The sequence below is a fragment of the Penicillium cinerascens genome (assembly GCF_028974065.1).
Source record: "Penicillium cinerascens strain IBT 15544 chromosome Unknown contig_1_segment0_segment0, whole genome shotgun sequence".
Lineage (NCBI taxonomy): Eukaryota > Fungi > Ascomycota > Eurotiomycetes > Eurotiales > Aspergillaceae > Penicillium > Penicillium cinerascens.
The window spans coordinates 1,127,771-1,152,749 of NW_026695287.1; the positions used below are offsets into that span (position 1 = coordinate 1,127,771).

Here is a 24,979-nt window from a genome sequence, read left to right on the forward strand (position 1 = left end):
GCATTTTGCATGGCCCGAAGTGGTTGGTTCGTCATGTGGTTTTGTCGCCAATCAAAGACACTTGGGTGGAGTGTCTGGGTTGAACCCCCTGCCGCCAGGGGTTGAACCCCACGGGTAGGGAACAGCATTTGGTATCAGCTCAACCGCGCCGATCGCCGGGAGCAACGCGTTATGTCGCATATTTTTAGAGCTAGTATATTCAACTGATCTCATAGCGAACCTCTGGTCACGAATGAGTCACCTTGATGGATAGAATGGTGATTTTGAATGATAGCTTTGAGTTTCTGGTGATAGTATCGTAATATATATATAGACGCTGCACTCTTTCTATGTTTCATGGATACACGCAACAACTCCACAGCGAAGATAGAACAGAAAATGTCGTATATACAATTCAAGCCTCAGCATTAATGCAGCTCACCATACAAAGAGAAACAACAAAATGAAAAAGCAAGCGGCGTCTGATGTAATTCACAAACAGTTCAAGTGCTGGTGTTCTGCCGCCTGACCGCCCGCCTCACTCCAAAGGTCCAGATCAAATCAGCACCACAATCCCATATTCGCGTGAACAGACCGTGCGCGGAACAGACCGTGCGCCTCTCAGCGTCTCAGCACAGATGTGCAGCCAGCTACGAGCGGTCGAGAATTTCCACTCTGTGATAAGCAGTCTTGTTGGCTACCTCCACGAGCATCTTCAGACCCCCCGGGGTTACCAATTTTTTCCAATGTTTGTTCTATCCGATCAGCCATGACCGCCAAGTCATCGGTAGCGGAACTCACCTGTAGCAACTCCTCCAACGACAGGTTCTTCAAGTCTCGGGATAGACTCTTGGCCTCCCCACTCCATGGATATGAGGGCAGGGTCTTTCCAATTATCTTCTCGACAATCTCGGCTAACGCGAATAGCTTCAACGTGGCGGCGTTCATCTCGGCCTTGCTCAGTTCGCAACTGTACTCCACCCCGGCTGTGCGATGACCATCATCAGCATCATGGACTCGACTGCGGCTTCCACGAAACCTGCGTGATTCCCTCCCACCTACCAATCTTGACCTCACCGGATTCCGAAAGCAGTATGGTGTCAGCGTTCAACGCCGCGAGCGCCCTGCCGCATCCGCGCAGGTATTGGATGCCTTCGAGAACCTGTGTCGTGTGAGCCAAGGACGTGTTTCACCAGCACACCCAGCACCTACCGGCCAGATGATCGCTGCAAGCTCGCTCTCCGTGACCGGACACTTCAACGCCAATAGTTGACTGACAGAAAGCTCCAGCGGCTCCCAAACGAGGAACACGTGATTTTCATGGAGAAAACATTCTTTGAGACTTGGGAAGCTTGGATGGGTGATCCGACTCATAAAGTCTAGCATCGGTTTGATCGTTGTACGTGTTTGTTGGAGCTTCTCCACGTTGACTAGCTCTGCATTGTTCTCCCGACGCCGCGCGAGTATCACCTCTCGACTCAGGAATATCTGCATAATAGCCTCGTGCGTCCGCCACGGATCCTCGTTGATTTGTGGGACTGCAGGCCGCCCTTTATTCATCAATCTCAAGGGCTCCGGTGAAAGTTTTGTGTGGGATATCGGAGCATCCGAAAGTTCACGGGATGGTAAGGTGGGACCGGACGAAATTCCTAGGTTGTCCCAATTTGGCGATTCGGCGAGCATCATGGTCGACGGGCGATGTTGGGAATCCATCTCCGACAGCGGAAGATTGAGTGAAGAAAGGGAGGTGAATATTGTATGCAGACAACAATCGAAATCGAGCTCCCTGAAGCCCCGAAGATTTCTACGATTAAGAGAGTTGATTAGCAGGGGGACTTTATCTATAATGAACGCTTTTGGGTTGGCATTTGGAGTGCAAACACTAGTTGCTGTGATTTCAATATTCTGACTGATTTGTTGGCCATGGTGGCTTGGCGTCTTTCGTCAAAAGCCCACGTGGCCTACAATAAACACCTCAAGAAACCACCGTCCAAGTCGACTGTTGAATTACCGTCTCCGTGGCATGACACCTGCCTCGAAGATGCAGCTTCCTGGCAAATGTTTGCATGGGTCTCTCCGGGTAGGGCAGTGCTGTCATGATGGACGGCCGCCTCGTCGAAGGTGCCCGGTTTACTTGAGTCAAGTTCCGGACATGTGCCGGATGGGCGTCGGTCTGTTGCTACGATCCGCCCGGCGGTGTCAGGCGCAAATCACCTACGGCTCGTAACGATCAGGAGCCCGTGTCGTTCTATCCGATCGACGCAGTGGTGGCGGATTTGAGGGTGCAGAGGTCGTAGGGAGACGTGGATATCCTACGTGCTCTGACCCTTGACGCACCCTGTGGGGACTTGCCCGGGCGGCAGTTGTCGACGCTCCTGCCGGTGCAGGAGAGATCTCGGCAGGAGGCGTGATGGGAACGGGCGGTCGCTGGTTGTCACGTCTCGTGGTTGACCAATTCAAATGGTCTGCCACCGAGGCCAGCTCTTGTCGTTGAGCCCGTAGAGCCCTCGCTGTTGGCGTGTCATAGTATACATAAAATGGTCCGTCGTATTCACTGCTCGCTTAGTTAGCCATTGCACCCCAAAAACTAGGAAAGAGACGATAAACGCACCATGTTATGCAGGAGGGCCCTCGTCCGGACCAGCGAGACCGAAGCCACAACGACATACACCCTAAATGCACTTGAGAGGTGCACCTTCCACACTTCAAGACGACGGGCTCAGTCTGGTCTTCCCCACGACAGATTCCACAGCTCTCGTCTCCTAAACTGGATGATGAATTGGAACTTCGCAGGCGAAGACAAACTTCTCCTCCGTCCTCTCTTTCGATAGGCAAAACGGCTGGATGGGCCACCGAAACATCCCAGGGGGCCCGATTCTCTCGCAAAGCAGCCTCAGTCAGTCTTCGACCAGAGAACTGGGATGACTCCGCAGGTCTAGTATCGGCTGTTGGCAGGGCAGGGTCAGGCCTGTCGGATGATACTGGAGGACTCGGTCTTGTGTGCTGCACATGAAGGTGAGCCTCTGATGATAGCGCCTGTTCCCCTCTAGCAGGTGGTCGTGGTGTATACGCCTGAGCTTGGTTGCGGATGGCGGCTGATTCCCACCGCTCTCGGACATCGTTAGCCTGAAGTCGACGATGCCACCGAGCACAAAGGAAATGAGGGACGATATCATGTAGCCTGTCTTGAAGGACGGAGAGATCAAACGGATGGCATGCAAGAGCATTCAACTTCTTGACACCTGCTTTGTGGACGTCCTCTGTTACGTAGAGTTTGCAAGGTTCTCCTCGCTTGGTAAGACCACAGCATGTCCTGTTTTCTTTGGCCGGTGCACCACAGATCGCGAACGCGTCCCATAGGAGTGGAGATTGAGGCATTATGACAGCTAGGTGAATAGAATGTGTGAGTACGAAAAGGCGGCAAGATAGAGTGTCGTGTACAACGTTGATGAAACAAAAACCGGAGTTGAACTTGAGCCACAACCAGGCATTTTATAGTTCTTGCTTTTGATAACGCACGGTAGTATTGGGAAGTTGACCGAGTTGAACTTCTGCTGCCCTGGTTCCCGGTATCAATGGTGGTAGTTCCCAGTGTCAATGATGGCAGGTCCCAGGATGAGCAGTGCTCCCAGGAGCGTACCATGAGACCTCTGGGAGTCACCAAAGCCGCCCCCCGGAACGGAATCATATACTCCAGGAGCCACCGGTCCCCGCTAAGCAGCCGTGCATTTACCCTGAGCCCTGTCAGGTTATCGAATGTAAAGCCCCCCTGCATATCAATTGAGGTGAGAGATTATCTTCGTTTTGTATATATATGGGGACGCATGCTCTGCCAAATGCTTTTGATATCTCTTATAGGCCTCCATCTTTATTTGCCGGCCATGACTATCAGTTCAGACAACGTCCTTCAGCTCTTGGGCTAAGTGATCGGTGATCCCTTGCACCGGGAAGATTGTATCTGGGTGGGAGACAATAGAAAACGATGTCGAAACGCTGTACCGAAATCATCCCGAGTGGAGGGAGCATCATGCCTGCAGGCGCTTCAAGATCTCTCTTTGAACTACTCAACGACGCAGAAGCTTGCCTTAGTGGGGAAGTTCTTGCTCTGCTCGAAGTGCAGACGCCACCGCTGCCGACCTAGGCAGTGGGCTGAAAGCTTGATACATACGTTGGGTATGCAAGCCGATCAAGCCGACAATGTCGCCGCTCTCAATCCAGAGAACCATGCAGGAGCCTTACAGCGAGGGCAGTGGCATTCTAAGCGCCCTTTTGGGATTGACACAAGCAGCTGGCTGTGATTAAGTCTGTCTACGCCATGACCATGTCTTCAGGAGAGGAGGAACGATGCGGATCTTGCCCCGACCGGGACACGGAAGGAGGCCGGCCTAAGAGCAAAAGTGTATAGACCACACCTGTGAAACGCTACGGATCGTGGCGTGCCTCTATTATGAGCAAAAACTATTCAGTTCCGACAACCCTCAGGTGCCTCGAATATCTCAAATCAAGCCATGAAAAGCTGCATTTACAACGTGAACTGGCTAGCCACCTGACTAACGGTTCTTTATCACGACTCATGTGCGCACCAAATAAAAACGGTCCCAGCCACGAAAACATCATATGATGCGTTCCGCTCCCTTTATGGCTGACGATTCATTCTCTCCGGTCCCTCGACATGCTTCTGTGTTGACGTCAGCTGATCATGGATCCGGGAGAGGCTGTCCATGGCGACTTGCGGACCGTTCCGGGAATGCCTTCCTCAAACTGCTCGTCATTTCCACCAAGGGATGCTTCTGGCGATGGGGCAGCTGATCGCCGAACGCGTTCCCACTCGAAAGGATCCCCGAGGGCACTCGAATCGGAACGGGCCCGGCTTATACTCGGTCGATGTTCCTCCAGGACACGGTGCAGCTTCTGCGTGAGCTTTTGGATATGACAAAGGGACTTTTGGTGCTTCATACTGTACGGCCCTGCAATAGAAGTGATATGGGAATGTTGGAGATTGATCTGATTGGGGATGAGAGAATGTATAATAACATGGTCATTGGAGCCTCGTAGGAAGCACGCCTACTTATATCACGTTAATTGGATACATCTTATTTGCTTTAGTCTAGGTAAAGTACAACAGTGGCTGAAAACCACCAGGAGCTGTACGGTTCAGCTGTTGAGCCCACAAGGATAATCATATGCCCGTCAGCGCGCTGGTTACCACCACGCATCAACTATCCGTTTCCGCAGCACTCGCGCCCGTGGCGGCCGAGTTCTCGTGAATACTGCCGCTCTCACTCTCTGGCTCCCGCTTTTCGACTTCTTTCAACACCGCATCAAGTATTGCGTTCGCAGACTCCCGGTCTTGACCATTCCCGTTGGCTCGGCGTTCCCCCAGCATATGGTCTACCAATCTCAGAGTGAGATCGTAAAAGATCTCCGCCAGCCTGGAAACTTGGTCTAGCTCATCGGTGGCTTGTTTCAAAGCCGCCTGAGTAGCTCTGTGCTCTTGCTCAAGTTTCGCGTGAATTCGCTCCGTCCGGAGTGCTCGGGCGTCAAGTCTGGTGATGGTGCGGAGAAGCTCCTGGCTCTTTGTTAGAGATCATGCTTCCCGGGCTGAGGCCAACGTACCGAAACGTCCATCCCAAAATACGAAGGTCCGGGACTGGGCCGGCGCTGTTCGGTGCATGAGGGTTCCATTTTTTGTCGTGTTATACTAGAGCTAGTATTGGTAGACGAGATATTTGCCTGTATGTTGTGTCAGAGCTGTGTAATCAGAGGTGTCAGTAGCCACGACACTCTTTTTATAAGGCTTCTCTGCGACTGCGACCATCTAGTGGCCGGGATATTCTCGTTTGGGAAGCCCTTAGGGGCTGCTGAGTCTCCAAGGGAAGCCAAGCTCAGATGCTGAAATTATAAACGTTGGGAATGCCGTGAGCGCCGGGGTTGCCCGGTCGAATGTAACCGGTATCAACACCCGACGTTGTTCTCCGTCATAACCATAACCGAACGATCTGAGTGCCACGGCTAGCGAGCCCTCGATGCAAAGCATTGGGATAAATACTTGAATTCCAGAAGAAATTCTGGGCATTTGGAATGATTGTTACAGTATCAAATAGCACGGCGTTAAAGTATTTTTTAGAAATGCTCTATGCTAATGCTCTTAGCTGTCAGCAATGCACCAACTTAGATAGTCAAACCGATGTACAGCAGACAATATGTGGCTTCTTGGGGGTTTCCCTACAACTGTCAGGTTTATTCGAGCTCCCAAACGTAGCAGCTATCCAAACATCTGTTGTGCCGCCGAGAGCCTGGAGGTTGTATAATGGATGTGGCTACGATGGCGGGGCTCTTGATAAAGGACATCATCCTGTCGGCTGGTTGCACCCACACATGGGATAAGATAAATCAGCGGCCGCCCGCCGCTAGAGGTCCAAGGCAGAAAATCCTGCTTTGATCCCGCTTCCCTTTCCACTAGTATCTCAAAGATCAAACGGTGATCGAAAAGGCTGCATCCTGGCTTGCAAATGATCGTGAGCCGTCTTTGGATATTTTCTTTGTCGAGTGAATTCTGTGCCGACACTGCCAATATTAGCACAATGATCGAAGAGAAAAGGAATTCAATCACCGCAGACATCTCGCGATCAGAAATCTCGCGAATACGCGAGGGTATATCAGAGCCGTGTCTTTAGTCAAGCTAGTTGAGACTTGGAGCTCACAACGATAGCAGCTGTTCGTTATGCTACTCCCGTGACCTCCTGCTGGCATGCTTCAATCCACTCGTAGCGGCGAGCAGCCGGTTCTCACCCAGCACGCCCCGAAGAGGGTATCCCACCGTAAACGGAGTTGCCTTCACCGGTGCGGCCCATGCCAAAGAGTCATACGTTCGAGGGGTTGAGGGCAAACGGCGGCTTGGTGAAGCGAAACCGGAAGTTTGGGGCATACCAGAGAAAGCTGGGAAGACCGGCCCTCACCGCAGGTGAAGAATTTTCCCACTTGTAACGCAATCTCCGATGCTTGGTCCTGAGGCGACATTGAACGGTCTTTTTTTGATTACAACAAAGAAATCTGGTTCGACGGGGACACTAGTGAAATTTTTGTATGTCGCAAATTACAGAGCAGCCCCGCCAATCAATTAATCCTGAAGGACGAATTTTCCAAAATACGAGCAACCAATCATAAATTTTGAAAGTCGATTGATAGATATATTCCTGTTTCCATCGGGCCTAGACCTTTTTCGAAGTAGGCCTTCTGCGCAACATGACCCGACCAAACTTCCACCAGTAGGTCGTCCGGGTCACCGTACCGACCCGCACTGAGCCATAGGCCCGACTTAGGATCAGCCGAGGGCGTACCAAGGCGGAATAAGTACATTTCTAAATGGGAATATTCAAAGCCAGATATGGCACCCCGTCACGATACCCAAACAGGCTCACCTGTACTGAGGAGCTGATCAACCCAGGTATTTGTCATCATCGCCTCACGATGTGGGCAAGTACCCGCGCTTCGAGGTTGCAACCGTCTACCTCGTGATGTTTTCGTGACAAATTCCATGAGCAGGGTAACCGAGGCGAGAAAGGTGATGGTCCGGAGCAGGCCGGGAGCCAGACAGCCTGTTCTGTTGATGCAAAGATAGTTAGAGGACCCAAAGGTGCTCTATTTACCCACCTTTCATATCACGACGACCTTTCTGCCCGCTGAGAGACTGGTGAGGAATCAACGCGCAAGGAGCCCCGGATGTTTCCAAGCCCCCTATTTAACTGGTCAAGTGGTGAGTAACCACCCCTCACATTACCACCACTGAATCGTAAATGTGGAATCTCGTTCCCTTTGCATCTCTGGTGGAAACCGTTGGCCCCGTTGGCCCCATCGCTGGTCGGTGCGGCGGGCTACTCGATCCGCTAAACTCAATCTTGGCGTGGACATAAAACGCCGGCGCGCGATGGGATTAACGTGTGTTGAACATGGACATGCGCTACTGTTTTTCGACGATCTTTGGTCACTATAAAACTCCGAAGTGACCACCAGATTTCGTTTTTCCTCTTGATTCTCTCCAGTCCCCTGTAGGTGAGCTCCGTTGAAGCTACTACCAGATCGGCGGCCTTTTCCAACATGGCCAAAGCCCCACCGTCCTCTCGCAGTCCAATGACCAAGGAGTCCACGAAGCTTCTCTCGAAGTCTGATACAGGCGGTGTTTCTCGCCATGCAACGCGTCCCACCACTGCTGGACCTAGTACCGGATCTCAGACCACCAGCCGCGTCGTGAAATCGCGTTCAACTCAGGTATATTGTCCTTCGGTCCGCTCCCAGGCATGCGAGAGACCAGAAGCGGTTGGGCTGACAAGGTCTAGACTTCCTCGTCGCCAGTCGCAAAAATGTCTTCAAAGGCCCAAGAGAAGAAGGATATTCGACAAGCATGCGATGAGATCCTAAAGACAGCGGAAGAAGATATTGAGCGGCGGAACAAAGAAATTAAACGGCTTAACGGGGAGAAGGACAAACAGACACGCTACTATACCCGGGTAGTACATCGGCTCAATGCCGACAAAGCCCGTGAGGCTGACCAACTCCGCGAATCTACTGCAAAGCTGGAGCGTGCCATTTCTACGAGCCAGAAACTCGAGAATGAGGTTTCTCAGCTTAGGCGGGAGCTTCGCGACGCCCAGATCAACGCCCCGGAAGTTGTTGCTTGGGTCGAGGTTCAGCCGATCCTGGATCAGATACGAGGCTTTATATCGACCGGTAACACCACATGGAACGAGATCCAGGCTTTGGAGAACAGACATATGAGAAAACAATTACCGGGAGATGGAGTGATTCAGGAGCCGTGGTCGAACACCAATGTACAGTTCGGGATGTTAGATCCGACTTCTCTGTCAAGCTTTCCAGTTCAAAACAACTTTGCGCTGAACGCTCACCAAGTCCCACCGCTCCCCGGCCAGTATGCGTCTTTGTCCTGAGCAGGAGCCCGATTGTCTACCGAAGGAGCTGCGCAGCGGCGGGATTGGCGCCCAGTGTCGTTGGATATGACTATCTGGTAGTATCTAAAAAACAATCTGAGAGGAGATGCCCCGATTCAAGTTCCTTTGAGACTGTTCGACTCGATCTCGAGTTTGTAGACAGAGGGTGTAGATACACGAATGCAAGATGTCGTCCGGGTGTAGGACGCAAACTGGATCAGATAAATCTACCGATTCAAGGCTCTGTCCGCAGCACAGGCCCCAGGGGCACGTTGGAGATCACTGCGGACTTTGTCGATCGCCGTGGTTGCGGCCTAGAGGGCCTCGCCTTTCCCGCACTCCTCAACTCCAATCTCCTTTCCCCTGGCCCGCTCCTGACCCGCTCGTTCCTTGCCCTGAGTGGATCAGGATCACCCTTGGCGTGGAGGGACGCTGCGGCCGCGACATTCGATATCTAATATATGACACGGGCCGGCCTCATCGTCAGAGTAGACTCCCTGTTGTCGAGTTCAAATCAAAGAGTAAAGCGGTGCGCCACCGGGCGAAGGCACATTGCACACGGGGTGACTGGCCGCATATTGGCTTCTGGACCAGGAGATCAGATCACAGGACGCCAAGACACCGTAATACCACTTGCATCGAACTCGCAAACTCTATTATCGGGTACCGCTCCAAACATGGCCCCGGCTTTGCAGATCCCGGGCCGACGCAACGCTCATCTGGCGTATCCAGAGTATGACTAGCAACGGGCTACACCGACGGCCGCGACCGCGTCTCGTCTTTGGACGCAATTTCCGCTGATCCTTTCTATAAGCTGGGGCGACTATTAGACCATGTAGGATGAGATGTGAATAAATGCCTCTGTGGGCACAGCTTGCCCTGGCAGAGCATCGAAGACTGCGTCTCCAGATTCGGAAAGCCTGATAGAACAGGGACTGGAGCTGGCTGGAAGCATGCGGCCTACGGTCCGGCTGTACGGCCCGTATTTCATACATTGATCTGCGATTTGGGTGGCCCCACTTGGGGGCTGGTGCCCAGAGCGAGGACATGCCTGTTTTCTGTCACAACGGAGCCCTCCGTCTCGTAAAGAAAATCCTCCCCGAAGTCTCTGCGGTCGTTCCCGACATGTATTACAGACCCTGCGAGGAACTTTCTGAATATATCCTAGCCCTAGTGATAGCGCGAGGCGCTTACAGTTCGGGACCTCGTATACCCCTGTCAAGAGGAGGAGCTTGGTGGGCGTCTTAAACTTTCGTCGATCTCGATGCTCACGCTGAATGGTCCGGAAGGAACGGGAGCCTGGTGATCGACGGCATTTGACTAGAATAAGTAGGAGTCTCTTCAAGGCACGAGAACACCGGAGCAAACCAGAAGCTCGGCTTGCTTCTTCCAAGGATCTGCGCCCCACCGGCATCATGTTTAGATCCGCGAGATCCCCCCACCACGTCGGCCAACTAATAAACGATCTTAACTTGACTTACCGAGGCCGAGTTTGCAGTCATAATAATGAGCATGGTACTGAATTGAAATTCTCCAGGGCTCTAGATCCTAGGTGGGAACGGGATACACGAGAAAATTACACCGGCGCATCTTACTGAACGCCGCCTGGTGGAGTGAGGCTCATCGAACGGGTCTGGCCCTCGGAGCCAATCAAACGAGAGCGGGAAGGCAGTCCAAGCGAACGTGATCTACCGGGCATGCGGCACTGTCCGGCCAGAAATACCGTTTCGGAAACGGAGCACGTGCACAAAAGTCCGATCGGACAGAGCGACGATCCCTGCGACCGAGCGGCATCGATACCTCGGCACTGGAAAGCATAATCTACTATCCGCGAGGAAGGCAAAGCAGATCACTATATACTTTCACGATCTTTTGGCGGCTTTCGAGTTTGTGTGCTCCACGTAATAACCGGCCGTGATAATTGGCTGATTTGATCAAATTTACCTCTTCACCTCCTCGAAACTGAGAACTAGTCTACACTTCAAGGCATCTGACGCTTGAGAGACGATTGCTTGCGACCCCTCTTCGGGTTGACTTTGCCCGTGCCCTCTCCGGACTCGTCTGTCTTTCCTTCCAGAACCGCCACTCTGCTCATCAAGTCTGCCAGAGCGGTCTCAGCTTCTGTAAGCTTTTTCTCAACCTCAGCCAGTCGAAACCGTTCACTGTCCACGCTGGACTGCATCTCAGCGTTCCAGCTTTTCTGGCCGCTGCAGCGTTCTTCCGTAATTCTGTCCGAGGACCACTGTTAGAAATGCTCGTCATTGCAAACCAATCCAGAGGGAGCAGCTCATCATACTTCACTCGAATATTCAAGCTAGATGGATGTCAGCAGACAGGTTAAAAAAAGGAACAGCGATAGGCCACTTACTCGTGACACGCACTAAGAGCCAGCGCGCTTGGATCTTCTGCAGGTCCAGAGACGGATTGGACATTCGGTTGCTGATCCTCCTCGATAACATTTTCCGTGTCCATCATTTGCGCCGCCCAATCTTCATCAGCTTCAACATCGCTCTCATTTGCCAGCGGCGCCTCGCCTTCGGCTGGGTCATTCTCAAACGGAACCAGATCGTCACCATGTATAGAATCTACAACCGACCCGGGCGGGCTTGATGCACAATCGGACTCGGGGGTATCTGACTTCAGCATCTGCTCCAGCTGGAGCCGAAGGCTTAGCCGTTCGTTGCCAGGAGGCGACCAAATATCAGACATTTTGTTTTGCAGCCCAAGTCAAAGGACAAAACTGGAATCAAAGGATGACGAATGACGACAGAAGACGGAAGAGGCCTTGTGGAAGGGGCATTTTCTTTTCTTTTATACAGCCATGGTGGTAGGGATTTTCTAATAATGCGGAAAATCGGCCACCGAATGTATTGTTCTACTGTACAGCCCTGCCGCGTATCGTTCTAGCCAAGAGTCGACCGCGGAGGCGGAAAGAGGAAATTAAATGAATCAATAAGAAATCAAAAAGAGACTAGGGGATACTGTACTGCGTCTAACCTGGAAGCTCAATGCTTTCCCTACTAGTGTGATCCACCCAGGAAACGAAAAAAGCGAAGGGTTCCGTTGAGGGGCGTAATGCCCCAAGCGGAGCCGTTGGAGAAAGAGGTGGGAGTGTTTCCTAGACAGTGATATACCTCAAGAAAAACAACAAAAGACGTGACATGACCGGATCATTTGCCTTGGATGCTATGCCGGTCCGATTCTTCACGAAGAACCTGTAGGGCTAGGAGTGTAGATTTATGCCTCTCCTCAAGAATATGGCGGGGTCTTGGCTTTCTTAAACATTTTTGCCCCTGCGGCATGTAAATGCGCTAAAGTGGTGGGCGGGCCCGAGCATGGAAGTGAAAAAACAGTGTCGAGCTATGCCTCCGAAGTATCAACGTTTAAACGTTACGTTGCGGAAAGCCATCACTGGCTTAAGTCTGCGTGGGGTCGCTGGGTTTGCTTGCTCACGTCCATGGAATATGTGGGGGGATTTCAGCTAGTTCCTTTGCCGGTCGTATTTTAGTAATCGTTTAGAAATAATAATGGTGATGCGACGGATCGGACTGGTGTCCATTTACATATCCGGTATCCCTCGAAGTCCAACCGTTGCACCTCTACATAATTACTGTCTTTTTCCTCCTGGTGTTGCTTCTCTGTTTATCGCCCTGCTTCTACCTTCACCACCTTGCCCCTCTCGCGCGTTCCGTTCTCTCGATATAATGCCTCGTGGTAACGCAATCGGCTGGTCTCAGTCGGAAGCGGATAATCTCTTGCCATGGTTATCCCGGCATCGGGGATTGTCATGGGAGGCCAGATCAAGAGCATACTTTCGACAATATCGCGTGTTCCGAACAGTCGAATCTCTGCGAGGCAAAAAGTACCAGATTCTGCGCAAGCAGCTCGAGCGACAAAGACCGCCTGTCCTTTACGGTACCAAGAGATATCGGAGACAGTATCGGCTTCGGAGAGAGCCTCACGAGCTATCTGAGTCTCCCCCGATTTTTAGGCTAGGGGATCCCGACCCGGAGCTGTGGAAGAGAGTCCAGAGGTTACTGATCTCGCTTGGAGCCTGTTCTGTCGGCTCATCACGGTCTACGGACTCGCATCATGGTAAGGCAGTGGAGTTCTTCCCTCAAAGCCCGTGCCTTGAGCTCACAGTTTTACCAGCATCCCCTATGCAAGCTCTGCTTACTTTTTACTCCGAACGAGCAGCACCGGTCCCGTCCGTCTGGGAGTATGTACACCGCCGTGTCTCGGTCGCGGGAGAAAAATAGACGTTGGCTTGACGAGTTGGATCAAATGGTGATTGTTGTTGTGTACTATCTTTGCCCTTCTGTACAATAGAATTCGCCTCTGAGAGTCGCCATTGACCTTGCTCTGTGATCGAGATTTATCCGTACCAATCTAGTCCGCGATCAAGCCTTCCGGCGCTGCGTCTCGTTTTCCTTGCTCGGACCTGTTCTGCACATCAACAATTAGATACGTTTCTCTTGTCAATCTTGTCACGAACCTGGTGACAGCTGCCTCGCCTGAGAACGTTTGGGTGCTCTCGCTTCTTTGAGAAGGCCGTGAAACGTGGGTAAGACACTGGTAAGACGGCGGACATTTTGCAACCGGAAAAAGGATACTGCTGCCGTGACGGCAGACCTTCGGCTCGAGAGCGGCTGTTGCTGACGGCGTTGGTCTTCCATTGGGGATTTCGAGCTTGCGGATGAGTTGCTGCAGAGATTGAGGAAGGAATGAACGGAGCGTGAACGCTTAGGCCGTCGAGAAAGCTTGAGCCCGGTGCCGAGCTGAGCTCTCCGGGGGTGATTCAAACCGTTCCGACTATGCCTTCGGCCCGTTAGGTGACGACTTCCTTAACCTCTTCAATACATTACAATCTGGAATTCCGTGGTAGATGCTCCACAGAAATTGGGGGCCAAAAGCAACGATAGCCTCTCTAAATCATTTCTCGTGAACATAGCCCTTTTTGCTCTCTGCCATGGCACATGAATGGCCCACAGGGCAATTATATGGTGGCTTAACACTAATTTAGTCGTAAAATATTCATTCTGAGTTTCTGAAATGCGAGTTCAAGTAGCAATGTTTTAGATACGCAGACCGCGATTCCGACCCATGGTTCAAGCAAGCGTGCCGCCCCCCGCTAGTGACTAGCGCGCGCTCAACTGCCTCTTTGGCCATGATCACCCCCCGAGTGGATCTCTCGACTGGCTTACTGAATGCCCAGGCCTTGGAAACGTTGAAAACCACCCATTACACCCATTTTGGTACGCGTGACTCGTGGAAAGGGGGTAGGGACAGAACGAGGTGGTATCCATCCTGAGTAGCTCTCATCATTTGCCGTTCTATCTGCACGTGCTCCGACCCTCGGAGCCTCCAAGCCTCCAAGCCGCGACGCATTGCTTTTTCTAGCCAGAGCCGAAACAATAGCGGGTCGGGGTTGCCCGCCAATGGAGGCGTTGATACCCGGTGGTATACTGCATACTGTGCGGAGGGAACTGACGCGCTTTCACTTGAATCGGGCAACTTCATTTTCTTGGTCAAGGTAAGGGGGAATCTAGCTTTCCTCCGGTAGAAGCCTTTTTCTCCTGTCGCTTTTCTCCGATCGAGGTCTTCTTCTCTGCTTGCGCGCTGGGTGACGTTGAGTCGTGGATTCACCCTTTGCCTTGCACATCTGGTCTAACCGAGCGTTCATCGCCGCCAGCATCTCCTTAACCTCCTTGATCGCTTCCTTGAGCTCTGAGACAGTGGTCCGATCGTCCGTGCGCTCTTGTCCGAGGGTTATCACATTATTTTCAATCGTCCTGAAAATACCATCAGCTTTACAGATCCCGCGGAACCATAACGTCGTGCAATGCAGAGACACTCTGCGAAAACATTTCTGCAACTTCCGAACATGTATCAGAGAGTCTCACCTCACTCGCGTGCATAGTCTGACAGAGAGTCATTAAAATAATAGTCATAAAATCAATTGCATGTGCGACGAAGTCTTACTGTTGCAATGATTCCGACATTGAGGATCGGTAGCCTGTGGATGAAATGCCAGATGCTGTCTCCCATCTCATGTCAGTTGACTTTCTTCCGGCCGAATGCTTGGATGTCCATTACCTCTTCTCCTGGTTGATCGGCTGCCAGATTCTGAGCCAACCGAGTCGGTTGAAAGCGGTTGCCCCGGGCACTCCTGCCGATGGGATGCAGTGTCGGCCGGCTCTTCGCGCTCTCCCAATAGCCTCGATAATTCGGCTCTATATCTGCCCGGTTGGTGCAAGGGGCTTGTGGTCATAATTTAAAATAGAAGTTTAGAGAGGTGTTGCGGACTCTTCCGATGTTTTCCCATTTATACGGTTATGGGGCGTGTGATTACGTTACACCAGATCCCGCAGTGGTCGGTGAACACCGGCCACCCGTTTTATGATTCTCTTCTGACCAACGTCGACCCAACGCCAGATAAGGTAACCTTTGTTTGGTATGCTTATGGTCTGTTGCAAGATACACTGCATCCTCACAGGACTAATTCGGTGGTGTCCGGCCTGGTTACTAAGTATTGTGCCGCTTAGAGTAGCGTTATAAACGGTTAACAGTGGAGTGGAAACCGAATTGCCTTATGAAAAAGGTACAAACGTAATGGCTCGCGGTTTTCGGACGAGCTATGACGTTGTCATCGGCTTGAGAGGCTGGTACTGCGCACATGGGTTTTACGAGGCGCCGTAGTTGTGGGTGATAAATAGCAGAGGCGTACCCGTTATTTCTCTCTTCATGCACTCGGATGCTACCATCTCAATGCTCCCCTCGCTGCGATGGGCCCTGCGAGTTGTATCCTGTGCCTTTACCCCCGTAGCGCTGAGCTCCTACGGGGCGTATTCTGCTCGCCACTCGCTGCGATGGGCCCCGCGAGTTGTATCCTGTGCCTTTACCCCCGTAGCGCTGAGCTCCTACGGGGCGTATTCTGCTCGCCACTCGCTGCGATGGGCCCCGCGAGTTGTATCCTGTGCCTTTACCCCCGTAGCGCTGAGCTCCTACGGGGCGTATTCTGCTCGCCACTCGCTGCGATGGGCCCCGCGAGTTGTATCCTGTGCCTTTACCCCCGTAGCGTTGAGCTCCTACGGGGCGTATTCTGCTCGCCACTCGCTGCGATGGGCCCCGCGAGTTGTATCCTGTGCCTTTACCCCCGTAGCGTTGAGCTCCTACGGGGAGTATCCTGCTCCTCCCTCTTAGCGTTGAGCTGCTACGAGGCGTATTCTGCTCGCCACTCGCTGCGATGGGCCCCGCGAGTTGTATCCTGTGCCTCTACCCCCGTAGCGCTGAGCTCCTACGGGGCGTATCCTGCTCCTTCCCTCGTAGCGTTGAGCTGCTACGAGGCGTATCTTGCTCACCACTCGCTGCGATGGGCCCCGCGAGCTGTATCCTGTGCCTTTACCCCCGTAGCGCTGAGCTCCTACGGGGCGTATCCTGCTCCTCCCCCGTAGCGCTGAGCTCCTACGAGGCGTATCCTGCTCACCACTCGCTGCGATGGGCCCCGCGAGCTGTATCCTGTGCCTTTACCCCCGTAGCGCTGAGCTCCTACGGGGCGTATCCTGCTCCTCCCCCGTAGCGCTGAGCTCCTACGAGGCGTATCCTGCTCCTCCCTCGCTGCCTTGAGCCCAGCGCGGTGTATTTTGTGCTCCCTCTGGCGATGTGCAGGTACCTCTCCGTGGTGCTAGGGACCAGTACTCAACAATTCTATCCGAATATTTGAGGAAGCCAAGACCTGCATCGAATATTGTCTTCTTTGTTTACCACAAGTCTTTTCTCCAAGCTTGTCAATTCCGCACAGCGAGGCTAGACGCTTGATGATCTGTAGTTTCCCGAATTCTCTCTGTCTCATCCATGTAGTGTAGCTACAATGCCTCAACACCTGCGCTGTACATTACCGGCGGCTGCGTCAATGTCTACTTAAGCAATTCTCAAGAGGAACCCTCGCCAGGAGCGACTTGTAGATGCCTATGGAACGTACTACCAAGCTATGTAAGAAAACTATTAAGTTTCGGATAGAGATGATTGGAAGCTCTATTTTGTGTGATTTGAGCAAGAAGTAGCCATTTCTTTTCATTGAAAGAGCAAAGCAGCCTACAACCGCCTACAACCGCCTACAACTGCGAAAAAAGCGTTGTATGATAAACGTTTAAGAGTAAAAAAAAATTGAGAAGACAATTTGAGAAGAGTGGTTAAGAAGAGTGGTTAAGAAGAGTGGTTAAGAAGAGTGGTTAAGAAGAGTGGTTAAGAAGAGTGGTTAAGAAGAGTGGTTAAGAAGAGTGGTTAAGAAGAGTGGTTAAGAAGAGTGGTTAAGAAGAGTGGTTAAGAAGAGTGGTTAAGAAGAGTGGTTAAGAAGAGTGGTTAAGAAGAGTGGTTAAGAAGAGTGGTTAAGAAGAGTGGTTAAGAAGAGTGGTTAAGAAGAGTGGTTAAGAAGAGTGGCTAAGAAGAGTGGTTAAGAAGAGTAATTGAAGAAAGCGGTTAGGGAGAGTCGTGATCTTCTATTCACTAACGTTCTCCACATAATATTCCTAGTCACTATTGTTATCCCTCCACGAGAGTTATTGAGAAAAAGAGCCCGCTTTTTTATAACCGGTTCTCGCTATTTCCATTCGAGTCTTGAATCTCCACTGATTTCACAAACATGCGAGCTTTGGAAGGCAAAGAGCGCAGACCTTGACTTGAATTAGATCGTAAATACGCCACTACCATTTGGTTAAAGCTAAACCTACGTACGCGAGTCTGCCTGCTCAAGTTCCCTACTTTTAATCGTCCCTTCAATCTCTGGTAAGCAAGAATTGATTTTGATAGAGGAACGATGACGTGGTCTAAAGTTAACATTAAGATCTAGAAATGGATGTCGAGGATTTCTGCGATCTAAGATAATAATGACTGTTGAAAAATCTGTTTATTGATCGTAATTAAGGGGGCGTCTCCAAATCCGAGTCCCAGACGTAATTGACGGTATATATTTGACGGCCGCATAAATGGACATGCTTCCGACAGCATGAAAATTTATGTACCCTCTCTAAACTGGTACAAGAAACTCAATTTCGAAATGAACCGTCGCTTTCTGGTTTCCTTTTTCCTTCGGTCTTTTCGTGGATACCAATGCCTCGCAGAGGGTTACCGCACGTCCCCTTACAACGCGAACGCTGTTTCAGCAAAGAATGCGACTGTGAGTCAAAATATTGAGGACACATGAAATACACCGTCGTTCTAATAACAAAAAACAGCTTCAATCATTCTTGCAGGGGCCTTCGAGCGAAACGATGCGATCCTTGTTCCAAGGCTATCGTCCTACCTTCAAAGTACACCCCCTGGGGTGGGAAGTAGAGTCTCTTCTGCTGTTGAGCCCTTCACAGCAGATGTGCTATTATGATGGAAAGTTGTTTGGTGGATATCTGGCTTTCCTGATGGACCGCATCCTCGCAGATTGCTGTCGACCAGCATTCACGGCCAATCTCAACACATCATTTGTACGCCCTGTTCTAGACCTCGAAAGGATCCGTTCTGATCTGTATCCGGATCCGCCCCGATCCGCCTTTGGGGCGGATCCGGATCTAATTCTTCGATCCGCGGGGCGGTTCTATAAATCTTTGATCCGCGCTGTACGGGGCGGATTGATCCGCCGGGTTAACAAATAGGACAAACATAGGAAGTCCTGTGATATGCATAATTCATGTACATTTCGGCTGTACTTTAAGTATTTAGCTTACAGGTTAGCAAAAAGAGTATTTAGATCGGGTTAAAAGTATACTAGGTCTCTCTAATTCCATTAAATCTAAGGTTTTATATACTCCCATTCACCATCATCCCACTTTGAACGCTTTGTCACTCGCCCTGATGTGCGCCTCTGAGTACCACCTTCATCCTGCAGATTTGAATTATCAGGTAGCGGGATTTGATCCTCCTCGTCCTCGTCTCCAAGCTCAATCAGAGTTGTATTATCTCTGAGAGGTCTCTTGCCAAGCGCAACCCTACTCGGGGGCTGCGATGGTTGCGTCTTAGCTGAGGGATCTTCTTCAGTATCACTGATTAGATCAAACATATCATCATCCAGTCTCTCAGTCTTCTTTTTCTCCTTCACTACTTGCATCTCCTGTGCTGTAAGATACTCCTCTATGAAAGTATGCTGCTCACTTTCGATGTCGAACCTCAATGTACATAAGTACATCATAAGATCTTGGATAGTTGTCGATTTGAGAGACCCTCGGCGATAATGACAGATATCACGAGCCGTGTTAAATAGTCGTTCAACACCGGAACCAGTCGCAGGAACAGAAAGGACATCCCGTGCAAGGCTAGCAAGGGCTGGGAACTCACATTGATTACTCTTCCAAAAAACACATGGATTAATCTTGCGAGTACCTAGTAAAGGATTAGTAAGTGATTATAAAAGATACTAAATAGTGAGTTACTCACCACTTCCAAGATATTGTGTAAGCTCATCATCTTGGTTAATCTCAGATCCCTGGACTTTCTGTCTGTCACCCATCTGATCAACTATGGAGAACTGCTCCGCAGAAGACACCCCATGTGATGTTGGTTGTGTTTCTAAGTGACGTTGCTTATATGGCTCAAGGTATTTCTCAAGACTCTCACGGTATTCTTTGCGATAAGGGCCCCTCCAGTCCTTCCCAGAGAAGAAATCAAGCTTGTTCTGGGGTGCCATAATAGTAGCGATTGCATAGAGATCACCATAGGCCTGATCGGTCTCAGCATAATAGTGTCTTAGTTTCTGTGTTGCATACTCGAGAGCAGTTTGCATTGTCATCTGCCACCTTGCTTTCTTTCGTCTAAGCTGGGTTGTAGACTTCTCGAGATGGTCAAATAGTTGATTGTAGATACTAAAGACTATGTGGATAGTGACATCCTTAGTCTTTGAGAGAACACTAGTGAAGTTGAAGAAGGGCTGTGTGATAGAAAGAAGATAGTCAATCTGCTTCCATTCGTTGTGAGTAAGCACAAGGTCAGAGAGACCACACTCAGTGCAATACTTGTCGCAGATAGTCTGTAGTTTTTTGGCACGCTGAAGCATCAAAAATGTGGAATTCCAGCGGGTTTTGACGTCCTGCATCAGAACAAGCCTTGGTTCTTTGGGCTGGAGCTCGAGGAATTGCTCTCTGCGCTGAGGGCTTCTATTAACCCAGACTGCTAGTCGCCGAACCTAGGTTGATATTAGTACTTAACAAGATAAAATGAGGGGCTTTCTTACCTTATTAAGAGTAAGCACGATATCTTTATTCTCCCTCTGGGCTTCACTCCGGGCCTCAGTTTCCGTCCATTCTATTTCCTCTCGGTCATTCTTTGGGATTGCTTCCATCTTGCCAAGAAGCTCGTTTAAACTGAGTTGGATAACATGGGCCATACAGGGTATTCGAACAATAGGGGTGCCATCTGGTAACGCGAGTGTATCAAGAGCTTCATTGATACTGTCGTGGAGCGTAGTGTTATTTGATGCGTTATCAGTGGTCATTGTCAAAACCCGATCTTCGATCTGATGTTTTCTAAGAAGATCCAAGAGAACAACACTAAGGTCGGAACCTTTATGGCTGCCATGAAGTGGCTCAAATCCAAGCAAGATCTCACGGTAGTGCCAGTCTATATCAATAAAATACCCAGTAATAGCCATAAAGGCCTGGCGGAAGGGCGAGGTCCAGCAGTCTAATGCAATAGAAAGCTTTGCACCTGATGGAAGCATCTGTAGAAGGCTCTTTTGGCGTTCTATCACTTTCGCCTGAACCTTCTGCCGTACTAGATATGCAGATAAAATCCGAGGCGGAGATGGAGCGAGACTAGCCAGTTGAACTAGTTTATGAAACCGAGGATGTTCAACAAACTGAAATGGGAGTCGTAACTCAGTGATTAGAGAAATCACACTCTCATCGAATTCCTTGAGTGTAAAGCTCTCCGGTTGACGGCTATGGGATCCCTAAGATAAATTAATTTTATTGGGGAATCAAAGGAGTAATATACACATCTAACATACCCCTGATTGAAGAAGCTTTCGAATATCCTGTGAGGGTTTCGATCTCCGGCAGTTGACACCCTCTCTGACATGTTTATTCAGGGAGGACGTTCCGCGATTTCCGACCGCTGGGTGGATAATAACCTGGCCGCATACTTTACACATGACCTTAGGAGACCCATCTTGGATAGTAGCAACCTGATGGAAGTGGTTCCAACAGTCCGCTTGGCGTCGTTTCTCAAAAACATTCCTTTTCATCTGACTTCCAAACTCCGTCATCAACCACCACCCACAAAATTCATCATTCATCTCCTCAGTCCAGAGTATAAAGGGCTTCTGCTTTGCGGTAGGCCCAACACGTTCTAGGGTCTGTGGAATAGGGGGTGATATTAATGGTCGAGCGAATCCGCCGTCGGGTGTAGGGTTAGGTGTCTGCTGAAATAGGGAGTCAGGGGTAAAAGACGTTGTACCGTCGGAAGGAAGATATGAAAGGTTATCTAGAGAATTATCCTCAAAGATAGATGAAGGGTAGGTGTCTGAGAATTGAGAGGCTTGACTTTGCGACATAGTGAATAAGTAAGCCTTACTACCAGCTTTCAAAAGAAGTGAGACTTACAGGGAGTAAAGAAGAGAGAAAGTAGGAAAATTAAAAGGACGCGACTAGGAGCGCAAGCTGAACGGAGTTGTAGATACATCTATCATAATCTGGACTAGGGGGACCTATCTCTACTATATGATTGGCTTTAAGCCCCAAAAGGACCCACAGAAGAACGGATCTCAACGGATTGATCCTGATCCGCCCCTAGGGAAATCCTGACTGATCCGCCCCGCCCCGCCCCCTGAATCCTTTTAGCAGGCTTGAATTTGCCTAAGTCTACCATCCAAAGTATGCTCTGTAGGCTTTATAGATGGGGTTTTCGGCAGGAACCACTTTTTGAGAACAAAGAAAGAAAGAAAAACCTTAATTCATGAACTGATTAATTAAAAAGACTTAACTATTCCAGAAGGCTGCCTTTCGAAATGGTTCAAAGAGAAGTTATGAAAGATAGTGGTGTGGTACTCAGGAGAGAATATATATTTCCCACTCTATTACGACACCTCAGCCTTACCTTAATAAATTACTAACAACCAAGTTCTGAAATGATATTAAGACTAGTATTATTTACATTCGATAAGGTAACATAATTTATACAGAGGTTCAAAACACAAAATTTCAATCAAAAACTTGCTGCATCTTAAGAATAGTGAATGCACTGACCAAAACAGGTGTATATAACAGTATTTTATTTCGATGAATCATCAATTTATCCAGCCAAAAAAGGGGGTCTTGGCAAATTTTATGTAAATTAGGATCTAAACGGATTGATCCTAATCCGCCCTGCCTAGAACCGCGGTGCGGATCCGGATCGAGTTCTTCGATCCGGAAATCCGGCGGATCAGGATCAGGATCCAAAAGTTGGATCCGGATCCGCCCCATTTCGAGGTCTATTCAAGTGCCTCTTGACTCTCGCTCTCCATCGGCTTTTCCATACGGGTCAACTGTTGTCCCTCCAAAGTGAACTTCTCTGAGCACATATACATCATCAAGTCTTGAATAGTCGTTTCATGAAGAGATCCTCGACGATAATGGCAGATGTCTCGCGCACTATTGAAAAGCCTTTCTACGCCAGCGCCGGTGGCCGGAACCGAAAGCAAGTCGCGTGCAAGTCGAGAAAGTACTGGGAATTCACGCTCATGTTCTCTCCAATAGATTCGTGGTGGAACGGGAACATTTGCTATCAGAAGTCAGTTGGTCATCCGAGTGTATCATGTCAGTTGCCCTTGCCTTCTCTGAGATACTGATCCACCTCGTCATGCTCTGCACCTTCGTGGAGCATGGATTCATCAACTGGTTCAAGGAGACAATCAAGCTCCGAGCTTTGCAGCGCGGATGAGCGATACACCGTTCGGAATAACATCTCGGGGTTTTGTTGTTGATACTGCGTGAAACATGTTCTCAGGTATTCACAGTACCTTTTTGAAGTATCTTCATGGCAAGTAGAATACTCCCTATCATCAAACACAGAAAGTTTATATTGAGGAGCAAGTAAAGTCCCCGTGCCATAGAGAAAACCGTGGTCACGATAGGTCTTCTCATAGTACTCTTTCAGCTTTTGCCTCGCAACAAGCAGCGCGCCATACATGTCCTTCTTCCAAGGTGTTGTTTTTCTCTTCAATTTTCGATTCGACCGTTCAATATGCTCCAGAAGCTTCCTATACACGAGGAACACGCTATGAATAGTCACGTCTTTTGTCTTCATCAGAGCCATAGTGAACTGAAAGAACGGTTTGGTCAGATGGACTAAGTAGTCAATCTGCCGCCATTCAACGTCAGTAACTTTGAACTGGGAGTATTCATGATCGCGGCAGTATTTATCAATGATATTTCTTAGTCGACGCGCCCGGCGAAGCATCAAAAATGTGGAATTCCAGCGTGTTTGAACATCATGCAATGGAAACAGCCGGGTAGCACCTGATTGAAGACATAAAAATGCATCTCGCCTCTGGGGGCTTGCATTGACGAAAATCGCAAATGATCGAATCTACCTTGATGAGTACTCCATCTATATTGACAGTCGTTCGTGGAGGTTCAGGGCTCACCTTTGCCAGGGTATGAGCCACGTCTCTATGATTTGCGGAGTCTCTCAAACCGATGGCTTGAGTGTCGGACCAAAAGGTCCTCACTTCTTTATTCTTGGGTGCTGCTCTAATATGCCCCAGAAGCTGTTTCAGGCAAAGCTGAATCACATGGGCCATACAAGGAACCCGGACAATAGATTCCCTGGAGCCAATCGCGCCAGTGGAGATCAGTTTGTCTTGCAAAGCTCGGATCAACGTCTCATTGTTCGTCGCGTTATCCGTAGTGACGCTGAAGATGCGATCCAAGAGTCCGCGTTCCTTCAGTAACTGATGGAGAACATCACTGAGGTTGGTCCCTGTGTGAGGACCGTGCAATGGCTCAAAGCCAAGGAGCATTTCCCGGTAATTCCGATCTTTGTCAATGAAATAGACCGTGATTGCCATGAATGCTTGCTGGAATGGACTGGTCCAACAATCCAAGGCAAGTGACACCTTGGCATCTTCAGGAAGATCTTGCAACTGCGACTCCTGTTGAGCCGTGACCGCATTCCGAAGCCGTCTTCGCAGGGTTTTTGCTGAGGGAAGTTCCAGTGCCCCAGATCCAGAGTATAAGAGGTTGAGCAGTCTTTGGAACACGGGGTTTTCCACCGCTTGAAAGGGCAACCGGAGACAGGTGATGGTCTTCAACAGTTGCTCCTCAAGCTGGAATGTTGTTACCCTGTGCACACCGATTGACTCCTCGAGGGAATGGTTTTGCAACGAATCTGAGATAAGAGTTTGATGAGATCCTCTCTTCTTTCCTTTGCGACAAGAATTGGACTTTTGGTGTCTGCTCATGGCGCTCGTCCCGTTCTTTTTGTACTGTGGGTGATCAAGCAAAGTAAGACAGGCTTGGCAGAAGACTCGTGGGCGCCCAGAATCGATATCGGCTACTTGGTCAAAGCGTTTCCAAACGTCGGCGTGGCGCGACTCGGTGGACTATTTGATTTGGGACTGACCGTCCCCGTTCAGCTTCTGGCCGTACTCGGTTTTCTCCCACCATCCTAGAAACTCTCTCTCCAGGTCTGACTCGTACAAAATCCAGTTCTTTCTGCGATGAGGTCCAACGCGTCTCAGTGTCACCGGCGGTCTTCGAATGGTTATGTCGTAGCTCTTGCGGGATCCAGTGAAAGGCTGCAGGTCATCTTAGCATATCTGCGGGAGTCTCGCGACGGCCAAGCACACCAAGGGAGAATTCGGTCTCATATAGAAGACTGAATGTCTGAGTCTAAGAACACGTCAGACGATGGCTCAATGGAAAGCAGGGGACTGAGAGTCTGCTGTATTGATCGCGATGAAGAGGAAGAAGAAGGCGCCATTTTGATGGTTCGTGTCATCAGAGTTGAAGTTTTGAACGAATTCACTTTGAGTGATTGAGCGTGAATTTTGTCCGAGTCGCGTTGTGCGTTTGGATCTATCTATTTCAGAG

The 24,979-nt window shown here is 50.1% G+C and overlaps 7 protein-coding genes across 7 annotated transcripts; 1 reads left to right on the forward strand and 6 right to left on the reverse strand.

The window, feature by feature from the left end:
* Positions 1 to 599: 599 nt before the first annotated feature.
* Positions 600 to 1,692, reverse strand: N7498_001978 (uncharacterized protein; the record flags this gene model as incomplete). The annotated part of the gene is made up of 4 exons (XM_058449040.1): positions 600 to 734; positions 781 to 965; positions 1,042 to 1,141; positions 1,192 to 1,692. 4 exons carry the CDS (start codon positions 1,690 to 1,692, stop codon positions 630 to 632), a joined length of 891 nt encoding a protein of 296 aa, XP_058311384.1. The 3' UTR covers positions 600 to 629.
* A 2,976-nt stretch (positions 1,693 to 4,668) lies between these two features.
* On the reverse strand, positions 4,669 to 4,991 carry N7498_001979 (uncharacterized protein; the record flags this gene model as incomplete). The annotated part of the gene is made up of 1 exon (XM_058449041.1): positions 4,669 to 4,991. Exon 1 carries the CDS (start codon positions 4,933 to 4,935, stop codon positions 4,669 to 4,671), a length of 267 nt encoding a protein of 88 aa, XP_058311385.1. The 5' UTR covers positions 4,936 to 4,991.
* A 203-nt stretch (positions 4,992 to 5,194) lies between these two features.
* N7498_001980 (uncharacterized protein) lies at positions 5,195 to 5,664 on the reverse strand (the record flags this gene model as incomplete). The annotated part of the gene is made up of 2 exons (XM_058449042.1): positions 5,195 to 5,548; positions 5,596 to 5,664. The coding sequence occupies 2 exons, from the start codon at positions 5,662 to 5,664 to the stop codon at positions 5,195 to 5,197; spliced, it is 423 nt and encodes a 140-aa protein (XP_058311386.1).
* Positions 5,665 to 8,030: 2,366 nt separating this feature from the next.
* On the forward strand, positions 8,031 to 8,924 carry N7498_001981 (uncharacterized protein; the record flags this gene model as incomplete). Its single annotated transcript, XM_058449043.1, has 2 exons — positions 8,031 to 8,247; positions 8,316 to 8,924. The coding sequence occupies exons 1-2, from the start codon at positions 8,077 to 8,079 to the stop codon at positions 8,922 to 8,924; spliced, it is 780 nt and encodes a 259-aa protein (XP_058311387.1). The 5' UTR covers positions 8,031 to 8,076.
* Positions 8,925 to 10,905: 1,981 nt separating this feature from the next.
* N7498_001982 (uncharacterized protein) lies at positions 10,906 to 11,633 on the reverse strand (the record flags this gene model as incomplete). Its single annotated transcript, XM_058449044.1, has 3 exons — positions 10,906 to 11,152; positions 11,221 to 11,238; positions 11,293 to 11,633. 3 exons carry the CDS (start codon positions 11,631 to 11,633, stop codon positions 10,906 to 10,908), a joined length of 606 nt encoding a protein of 201 aa, XP_058311388.1.
* A 2,836-nt stretch (positions 11,634 to 14,469) lies between these two features.
* Positions 14,470 to 15,195, reverse strand: N7498_001983 (uncharacterized protein; the record flags this gene model as incomplete). Its single annotated transcript, XM_058449045.1, has 4 exons — positions 14,470 to 14,716; positions 14,828 to 14,845; positions 14,907 to 14,961; positions 15,021 to 15,195. 4 exons carry the CDS (start codon positions 15,193 to 15,195, stop codon positions 14,470 to 14,472), a joined length of 495 nt encoding a protein of 164 aa, XP_058311389.1.
* A 3,510-nt stretch (positions 15,196 to 18,705) lies between these two features.
* Positions 18,706 to 21,459, reverse strand: N7498_001984 (uncharacterized protein; the record flags this gene model as incomplete). The annotated part of the gene is made up of 4 exons (XM_058449046.1): positions 18,706 to 19,292; positions 19,347 to 20,091; positions 20,140 to 20,856; positions 20,914 to 21,459. 4 exons carry the CDS (start codon positions 21,457 to 21,459, stop codon positions 18,706 to 18,708), a joined length of 2,595 nt encoding a protein of 864 aa, XP_058311390.1.
* Between the last annotated feature and the right edge of the window lie 3,520 nt (positions 21,460 to 24,979).